The sequence below is a fragment of the Porites lutea genome, chromosome 2 (genome assembly GCF_958299795.1).
Source record: "Porites lutea chromosome 2, jaPorLute2.1, whole genome shotgun sequence".
Taxonomy (NCBI): Eukaryota; Metazoa; Cnidaria; class Anthozoa; order Scleractinia; family Poritidae; genus Porites; species Porites lutea.
This window is the reverse complement of record NC_133202.1, coordinates 54,730,052-54,740,216: the sequence shown is the minus strand read 5'-3', so window position 1 is coordinate 54,740,216 and position 10,165 is coordinate 54,730,052. Positions and strand designations below refer to the sequence as shown.

Here is a 10,165-nt window from a genome sequence, read left to right as displayed (position 1 = left end):
TCGTACAACCAAGCCTCCAACTTATAACCCCCCCCCCCCCCCCCCCACCCCGCTTCCAATTATAGACCCATATACCTGGAAACAAACAAAGAAACAAAAAATACATTCAATTAAAAGCCTCCACCCCCTCCCCCAACCCAAGTGCCCTCTAGCTTGTATTGAAATGAACTCGATTTATTATGGCGTTTTAAAACCAGTTAATGCAAAATGCATTTTGAACAGCACTGCTAGCTTGCCGTTTCGAAGCGCTTTTTCTATTCCGGTTATAAGCCCCTCAGTTTATGAGCCCTTGAGTATTACAAAATAGAGGTTACAATAATTGCACAGGTTAGTAAGTTTTTACAAGCTGTCTCAGTAATTAGAGTCAACTAATTTTTTTTATTTAGCATGATGGCTTTTCAATGAAATGCGTGAGATAATGAAGCGAAATGTGAACAATTTTCTGACGCCAATTATGGTGGTAGTGGTGGTGGTTCGTCTTCATCCGAATCAAATTCAGCATTCTCGTCCTTGTACCACTTTCCATCCAAGCCCATGATCCACCCAGCTTGCCGCAGGCGAGAAAAATGCTCTCTCCTAGCTTTTTCGCTAGGACTTAGAACTTTCTTAACATCACTTGTACCATTGGGAAGCTTGCCAGATTCACTGGAGCTTGGTGTGTTTGAGTGAGAATTGCTCCCAGTCTCTGATGAATCCTTTGAAGTTGATTTTCCAACTGATGCTGTTGTGCTAGTTACGGGTGGGTTAAAAGTTTGCTTACATTGAAAGAAAGACTGCTTTGGTTTTCCTCGGCCTGGATTTGTCAAGATGTTTGATTCTGTCCTGTTTATATTTCCTGTTCTTACATCACTGAGATTAAGTGTGATATATTTTCGTGACTGAAAGAAAGGCACATTGTTCGGTTTTGTTTCGTTCTTTGTACACCCAATCAGCTGTTTTGATCCTTGTAAAGCACGTTCCGTCTTTAGTTGTGTGATTTTCAGTAATGGGGCTTGTTCTTCGCTCAAATCAGTTCCTAGTGTCTCCAGGTATTTCAAATGCTCTCTCTTTTGCCGCAACTCAGCATCTTCCTTCAGCTTCTCTAGTCTTACCTTAGCATCTGACCAAAAAAAGACAAAGAGAATACTACCCTAATTGTATGGACGTTTTCGACCGGCTAAAAAATTGGATCGGACACTTCGTTCACACGGGACAGTTCAATATTTTCGCTCTGCTTACATGGAACTTTGAAAGGCTAAACGTCTAAATTTTCGCACGGTTAAGGTGGTTCCTTCTGAACGAAGCAACTAAATGCACGAATTTTCAACGGGTCAAAAATTCGTCCACTGCGGTGTGAGCGTAGCCAGAGTCAACTATTTGAAGAAGGCCTAGATCTGGAGTCTTACAGGGACATTATTTCCAAGATTTACCTTTACTTGAGAATACAGCAGAAAAGCGTCATAACAGTGAAAACATTCTAATAATGTCTAGTTCGACAAAAAATACCCATACAGCCCCCCCCCCCCCCCACCCACCCACCCTCACGGAGAGCACTTTTGTTTCAGATCCCCCAACCCCCTGGAATTTCCGTATTTTTCCAACTTGGTTGGGTGCCCTGGAAAGAATATTTCCCTCAAAAATGCCGTTGCACCGCAATTTTATGCGAAAGATAATTGTTTCTACAGCAAAGCGAGAAAAATATTTTTATTCATACTAATACCGTCCCAAAGAATCTCAATTTTGCCTTGTAGATGTCTTTCTTAGTTACTTCTTAACAGTAAGTCACTTAGGTCAAAGGAGGTGGTACAGACGTGCACGACACTAGTGATGCTATCTCTCAAAGTAGTGAACTTAGAAGAAGGCTTATTAGAACATGACCACATTACAGTGAATACCACAATTTAGTAAAATCCAACTAGTAGTCTATTATCTATGCTGCATTCTGATTGGTTGAGCTACTACTAAGTTACAAGTTGTAGCCCACTAGTAGCAAAAAGCGCCAGCTTTGAAAACCAAAACAATGGCGGTTGAATCGCGTTTTACTAGCTACATGTACAGTTGTTTTGTCTCGGTATTTTTGACCAACTGGTTGGATTTTACTAAAACAATTATTCCTCGAGCCCGAATGGCCTCAGAGTCAATAGCCCATGAGGCCGAAAGGGCTATTGACTCAGAGCCCATTCAGGCTAGAGGAATAATTTTTAAATATTGTGTAACAAAGCAACAGATAGATAACCAAGTTTATAAATGAGCCGACAACAATCATGCCACATAAACTATCGTGCAAGCCGTGATAAAAGCAAGCTTCGTGAAGGGGGAAGGGGGGAGGTTGGGCAGGGGGAAGGGTATGATTATTTCCTTTGGCAGGAATCTTTGTGTAGGGATAGGTACGCTATAAATTCATCTCATATATGACTGCAAAAGTGACCTATATGTGGCCTTCCATTATCTTTCAAAATATATATTTTTATGTCAGTAATTGCAGTGATGATAAATAACAATTATTCACCGAAGTGGAGGTGGCTTGTCCTGGATATTTACCGAACTGCGAAGCAGTGAGGTAAATATCCACGACTAGCCACCGACACTGAGGTGAATAATTGTTTTAGTATATACTAAAACAGTGAGATAATTGAGCACAAAAATGACGATTTTTAACTCAAATACTGTTGCCAACGATTTCAATTTTGGCGCGTAATGACCGGGCAGCTGCGGCCGTCGCTTTTTCTTGCCGACAATTAAAACTTTTGAAGACATTTGTTTAGCTCTTGAGGGAAATTTCTTCAAAAGGAGTTGTGAATTCTTTTTGTATTTAAAATCATTCTATAAAAAAAAGATTATTAAATTTAGTTTTAAGCTTATTTATGAACAACTCAACTAAATAAAGCAAGCAAGACTTAAACTTAATTTGCATTTGTAAACAAAAACTTTTTCACTGGTTTTATTGAAAAATTCATGTCAAAAAGACTAAACTTTACCTGTTAAAACTTCCAATCCAAACTTCGTCACCTTCTTCGTGTATTTCGGAAACAGCTTGCTTGATTAGTTTTGAAATTTCTTTGTTTGTTTACGGCAGCAAACCAGGAAGGCATTTTGCTCGCAACTTACGCGAGTTTGGCGTTGCTCGCTCAGAGGAACTGGAGGTGAATCAGTGAATAGTGCAGTATATTCACTGATTGAGTAGCCAATCAGAGCGGGCGAAAAACACTATCCACTGTTTTAGTATATACTAAAAAGAATTATGCCAAGGTACAAAATATGGTTTTTCACAAAGATCCTAAACTGACCATTTTGCGGCTGTATACTAGAATCTCTAACCAATGTCTGTTCATTTGGTTCATAAAATAACTTACTGGCTAAATGTTTCTTTCCTTGCCTGTGAATACTTAACATTGCAACAGTGTCAAACACAGGACAGTGCTTACACACCACACAAGCAAACCTACAAGGAAATAAGCAATAAAAATAATATTATTATTATACACTGTACCAACTATCTTTTCATTGGCATATAGTAACATAAGGTTAATTCTAGAAATCAGTACAACCTACAAATTAGCTACATTGTAGTTATCTGACTAATCTGTAGGTTTGGCCTGCAATGCATGATTTCCAAGAGCAATGTCAAACTGTGGATTGGTATTTTTGTCCTTATTTTCTTCAAAACAATGTGTAATAAAACGTATATTAGATTAGTTTATGTAATATACACCTGTAGTAATAAAGGTCTTGCTAAGTCTAAGTGTTATTAGCTGAGGCTAAAAACTTAATTTCACCTTGATTATTCAAGATATCACAGAATCAGATCCAATACTTGCTTATTACCTTGCACACCGTAATTATGGCAAAATCTAGCTCATTGATCTAACTAGGCTGGTGCAGATGATGTGACTGTGTAATTTGGTATTTGCCACTTTTACATTGCCCATATTGATATGCCTTGTTCCCCTAACCCCCCTGCGCCCCCTACTGATTAAATAAAAAAAAAACTGCATAAGCATTGATTTCAATACTTCTTGGGATCACTGTTAATACCCAGGAGAAACTGGAAACAATGGATGAGCAACATTTTTGGTGGGTGAACAAGGTGTTTTATGGGCAAAACAAAAGTGGTGAATAGAAGCCAGCACTTGCCCTATTGAGACAGTACTACAATAAAAAAATATCTCCTCCCAAGTTTGCATCAATAGACCATTCGTAAGTTGCCCCACGCTTCCATTTTAAAGCACGATTAATAGTCTGAAATGTCAGCCTCCTCCAGCCCTTAACTCGTGGGGCACAGGGGAGAGAGACTCTGGAGACAGCTGGTATTTCAGACTACAAGATTAAGTATGAAGCCATTGATATTAAAATGATTTTTTATTATTATTTTGGAATTAAATCTCATAATATTTCACTGGAAAAGTTTTGCACTTGGCCTTGTATTGAAAGTGAGAGCTTCTGCAACTCAAAAATGGCCTGTTACACATGGCTTACAGAACTTGAAAAGCAAAATTCTCACTCATGCTTTTTTCTGTTGAAAGTTATTTGTATTTCTCTATGGCGAGTGTGCTGTAAAATGATCCTCTATAAATGGCAGATGTATTAAACTTCTATGATTTGCAGTCTTTCACCAGTTAAACATGTTCATTTTCATGTTGCTTGTCTTGCTGAAATGAATGAGTACATGCGTTTTTACAGAGACATTCCAGCCTTTGCAATCTGATCATAAGAAATACAATTGATACTTAAATTCCTGCTCACCTAATTTCTAGGGATAAGGCTTACTGTTAACAGAGCACTCTACCACTAATTACGATTTCAAATTTTTTTGAAACTAAAATGCAAGCTTTTCTCTTCTGCTGTCTCTTAACAGCTGAAAATTACTCAATCTTTATTAGCTTGCTTACTGAACAGTTCTTTACCTTCCATTTTTTAAGAGTTTAGCCTCGTCATCAGGAATATCTTCCAGTAATAGGTCAGAAACTCGCTGTTTCTACGTCAAAGAAAAACATTTAAAGTATAACATTAAAAGCTCAACGAGTTGGATCAGCTTAACGGTCTGTCAAGAGGGAAACGAGAGATAGAATGCGACCTGTGGCAGTAAGATAAAATACCAAACCTTTTGTATTCTCAGTGCAGTGGGATCATCGCCGACTCGTTTAAAGGACATTTTTCTTATCTTAAGTCCGACAGCCTGTCCACCATATTGAATACTGCTTGCGCACTTCGGTCAGCAGTTGTTGTTGGTTTCCGAAGAATGCGTCATGTACAAGGACACGTTGTGCTTTTCGTGACGCGAGAAACCATAATCGTGTCAATTAATTATCAGTTTATATGGATTAAATAAAAGCAAAACATTTGATTCCCTTAAAGTCGAATCATCCGTTAATTTAAAATACATAAGTCGTTTCTCAAAGGTATCAAGCAATAATTGGCTTAGTCAAAACACGCTTTGGTCGGCCTTGTATTCACACGTACTCAGTGGGGCTTGACGGGCGGCTTGACGAACGTCAAAACCCCGCACTGTTGCCATCACCTTGTCTAATAGCTGCTTTTCTTGGAGCAGCGGTTTCGAAAATCAAGCTATGTATAAATAAGAAAATTTTCATCCTAGTATTAATTTGAGTTTAGAGAAATAGGGAAACAAGGAAAATGGTTGGTTTTCAAGAGATGTCTCATCAGACCGATATATGCATTTTTAGTAGAGGAGACTGGTGAGGAAAGCCGGCAAACATCAAAGATGAAAACAACGGTGCTGCAGTTTATGTTGGAAGCTCCCTGACCTTGCACAATCCTTTTTTTGTTCAAAAATTGTTACTGGATAAATTAATGGGATGTTTCTATTGTTTAAAAACAACAACTGAATGTTGTGCACGGTCAAGTAAAAAAGAGCTAACAAAAACATAACAGAAAGAAGTCTGTCGGGCTCCATAACCCTTCTACTTTATTGACTATGGAACTATGCCAGAAAATCGTGAAGATTGTGTGCACAGCGGGTGTCCTGGTTTAATATATCCTCCATTTTCCAGTAAGACAGTTTAACTGTTTGAGAGAAGAAAAATTCTGTTACTAAGCTGATTTCCTTTTCACCCACAAAGTATTCGGAGTGTTCCACAGTAAACGGCGTTATATCGAGCTCATTAGAAAAAAGAAAAAAAAAACCTTTGTTCTCTCTGATATTACAGTATTCAGCATTTATTTTACAATTTGTCTTTAAAAAGTTGCTCGGCCTCCAGTCGTAAAAGAAAAAAAATACTTTCTAATCCATTCTTAAAATGCGAATAGTCGTAGCCTGAGGCGCCGAAAAACTCACGGAGAGACCGTCGAAGGAAAGGAACAATTCAGACTCATTTAAATCAACTAACGGTGGGAAGAAAAAAATGACACGGCAGAACGGTTACAGTCTAGAGGTTCATTAGTGAACTTCATTGATTTTGGAATCGAATTATCCTGTAAGGCTGTGTACATTCCTCTACGTTGATGTCAACTGATGTAGGTCAATCCACGCTTCAGAACTTAAAAAGATCTAAGAAGCTGCTGGTGTTTATTGAGATGTAAAGACGCAACAAAAGAGGTGATAATCAGGGTATTAAGAATAGTGAGTTTAGATTAAACTGGCAGACCAGCACGCAACAAGTGACCATGATGGACCATATTGTTTCCAATTTGCTAAATGGGCCTAGATAGAAAAGAACTTAAAAGCAAAGTTAACTAAGAACGAAAATAGCTGTCAAGGGTCAGTTTAAGGGAAAATAAGAGAGTAGGACTGCAAAAAGGTGACATTTGTTTTCAGTCTGGCTGGTCTGAAGTCGACAAAACTGGGATTTCTGCCACTGGGCTACGCAAGGGTATCTTATTAGTATTGGCTTCACGCTTTTTCAGTTAAGCATTGGTGCCTCAGAATATAATTAAAGAAAAACAAGATATATTCATGCAGTGGGAAAAATTTGGAGTTGACACAGTAGTGAGAGGCAAAGAATTCGAAGAATTGAAGATTAATATTGATATTATGAGTACCTCATTGAGGGGTCGAGGTTTATTCCTTGCACGTAGGGATTATATGAAGGGTAGGTTGATAATCTAAAGCAACAAGCGACATATTTGAAAACAGTTTATGTTGCGCGTAAGTAGGATCACGAAAACGTCAACTTCCGACGAACTTTAGCCGGATGTTCAAGTAATAGGCTATCCAACGGTCCAGGGGAAACTGATGCGATTAAACACACTGATTCCTGATCACATTGTATATATGTCTTTGATTGGTGAGAGGGTTGCTGAGCAAAAAAGATATAGTGAAACCTTTGTCATTGTTGGGGTCTTAAGCACCGATTCCCTGAACTCCTGAGGCTTCTTATAACATAGGCATGAAAGACTAAAGTCATACTTCACTCTTCAGCTTACTCCTAATTTTAAGATCAAATAAACTTGTCGTCTATTTCCGCAGAGTGTAGCATGTGCGCAAAAAATCTTCTCTGCCATGATAATTGCAAAGGTTGAATTCCACATGTACTATTTTTAAGCAGGATTGCGCAGTTAATGAGTGGTTGCTGCAAAAATTCTTCAGCCGCTTTACATGCTGTGGTGCCAAGGATAATCTGCAGCTCCGTTTATGATCTAATACCGCAGAAATTACACAGAATTCTTGATCTGTTCCTGCAGAAATTCTGCAGCCCCCTTGATCTATGTTGCAGAAATTCTGCAGACCCCCTTGATGTGATGCTGCAGAAAAACTCTGCAACCACCTTGATCTGATGCTGTAGAAATTCTGCAACCTCTTAATCTGATGCTGCAGAAGTTCTACAACCCCTTAATCTGATGCTGGAGAAATTCTGCAGCCCCCTTTATCTAATGCTACACCTTGAAACCTCTGTTGCCCCTTTTGATGTTGCAAAAAATTGAAATTTCCGTAGCCTCCTGAAAGCATTAAATTCCAAATATTTAACTCTTGATGACCAGGCCCCAGTTGTTTGAAAGGAGTAACACTATCCACGGGATAAATCACTATCCAGTGGATAGCGCATGCAATTGGTTTCTCTAATATTTATCCGATGGAATGCGCTATCCAACGTTTGAACACTCGGGGCCAGAACGTTATTTGAGGCCAACTTATAAAAAGACTTTTAAACATCACACAAAGCACTTTTTCGTCAGTTTTTACAGAAAGTTGAGGGCAGGTACTTGCTAAGGTTGAAAACAAATACATTGTAGTGCAAATAGCTCCCCCCAACCCTCGACCATTGCTCTCTTTTGGGAATAAGCATGTGCCTTTCATTCTGCTAAACTTTCAAGCCTACAGCGGCATAACAGCTGTTTGATCTATCTGGGAGGTCCCCGCGGCATTGTGTAAAGCAGCTGGATTTTCGGGAGAAGAAAATTATAACAATAAAAAAAGCCGGCCAGTCAGACACTTCACGCATAACTTGATGGACATTTTAGGATAATTCGGGCAGCATAAGAAGCCTCTGAAGACTGAATTTTTTTAATTAAGACCATACTCCCTGAATGGACGTATGTTCACAAACTGATCTCTAACAAAACCTAGTTCATGTTGTTGTTGTTTGTTTGTGAGCTTTCTTCCTTTTTTTTAAAATCTGCATTGAAGGTTACATTTTGTTTTTCACAGCGTTGAGCACCATAACCTCTGTTGACAATTTTTTTATATTCATGGTGTAAATGTAACATCAGATGTTAAATTGTGTAACAAGCACTGACCTGCACCAACTAAAACTTGGAGTCACTGCTTTCCTCTATTCCCCAATTTACAGAGGCGCCATACTGATTACTGCCCGCTTGTGCTCGCTATGATCAACTCAGAATTATGGGTCTTTTAGCATCTTTCCGCTGCCGTTTCAGACTCCTGTTTATAAAGTATGAAACTGACGCTTAATCCAGCGTGAAATGATCCTAGCCTTTCTTTTTCAAAACATTTAACTTTCAAAATCAGTGACTTCAAAATGGCGTCTTTATTATTGTTATAGAGAGAACTATGACAAACTGTTAGCAAGTCAACCATGTAAAACATCAAACGTCCATTACTGAAATATTTACATGCAGATTTCTTGTACTAGAATAGCCGTTTTTAATAGAATTTGATAGCCATCATAGTTGGTCGTTTGCCAATCGGGTGAAAACGTGTCCTCTAGATTTTTAAAGTGGCTTCCAGACTGCGCTAGAATGGAAGCCTAACAACTGTCATTGTGAATCTATTAAGAGACCTCTTAAGAGTTGATTAAAATGTTTCAATTGCAAGTTAAAGTCGAACAAGTGACATTTGTTGTCAGTGTTTCTCTGTAACAATGATCAAAGACCGTGCGGTGTTAATTACATGTAATAACCTTTTCTTTGAGTTTTTTTAACCCCATACTGACAGGCTATTGAGTTTTCAAAGTTACAAACAGAACACTGCGAAACGAAACAAATAACGAAAAGAGGCCAAATTAAATAAATTGTAAGTGGAAAAGATGGTTCAAAAAAGGAAAAAGCTACTAGACTTTGGTAAGTATTTTAGGGAAGGGCGTAACAGAGGAGTGACGAACAAGAAACTAGGTGTGTTCAAGATGTGCAAAATGTCGAAATTCACGTCTAAGCCAGTTATTAATAGAATGATTTCATCACATTAAAAAGAAAGAAAATAATTTGTGTGAATGGAAATCTAAAATTTAAAGCATCATTTTAGGTTTGTTAACAATCACTAACTATAATAACTGCGGTGCAGTAATGAGAATATAAATTAATGTGTATTTTTGGCTGAATACGTTAAGATCAACTTTTCAAGTTCAATCTCCCTTCGAGTCTTGAAAAATCTATTCAACTGGTCTTCTGTGGCTCGCTCTCCCTGTGCTAAATTCCTCTAATTTTCATGAATTTACTGATTAGTTAAAGTAGGAATGCTTGTCCAACGGCATAACGAGCATTAATCAGTAATCCCGCAGTTATTTAACTCCCCACAAAGTTCATCTATAACTATGGGTTTCCCGCTTCAAGTTATAATCGTGATGTCACTAACTCATTCAAAAATCACATTTAAATTTATTTAATACAGTTCTTTCTTTCTTCTTTTTTTTGGAATAAATGCTTGATCACTGGAACAGCCGTTTTTAATAATCTTTGGCCATTTGTCTTCTCCAATTTCTTTCTATAGAAAGGTTGACAGTCCCTTAAATTTAGAAAAATTCTCAAATCAAAACAGTACAGTCTTAGGAAT

The 10,165-nt window shown here is 38.1% G+C and overlaps 1 protein-coding gene across 1 annotated transcript; it reads right to left on the bottom strand.

Annotated features, from left to right (window-relative positions):
- Nucleotides 1-158: 158 nt before the first annotated feature.
- LOC140929078 (sodium channel modifier 1-like) lies at nucleotides 159-5,213 on the bottom strand. The gene is made up of 4 exons (XM_073378925.1): nucleotides 5,081-5,213; nucleotides 4,884-4,954; nucleotides 3,333-3,421; nucleotides 159-1,099 (listed from the first exon to the last, which is right to left on the bottom strand). The coding sequence occupies exons 1-4, from the start codon at nucleotides 5,129-5,131 to the stop codon at nucleotides 453-455; spliced, it is 858 nt and encodes a 285-aa protein (XP_073235026.1). The 5' UTR covers nucleotides 5,132-5,213; the 3' UTR covers nucleotides 159-452.
- Nucleotides 5,214-10,165: the final 4,952 nt, after the last annotated feature.

Coding starts and splice junctions, on each gene's coding strand:
- LOC140929078 (XM_073378925.1), bottom strand. CDS start 5,131: ATGTCCTTTAAACGAGTCGGCGATGATCCCACTGCACTGAGAATACAA. Junction 3,422..4,883: donor AAACTCTTAAAAAATGGAAG/GTAAAGAACTGT, acceptor ATTTCCTTGTAG/GTTTGCTTGTGTGGTGTGTA. Junction 1,100..3,332: donor AGGAAAGAAACATTTAGCCA/GTAAGTTATTTT, acceptor TTTTTTGGTCAG/ATGCTAAGGTAAGACTAGAG.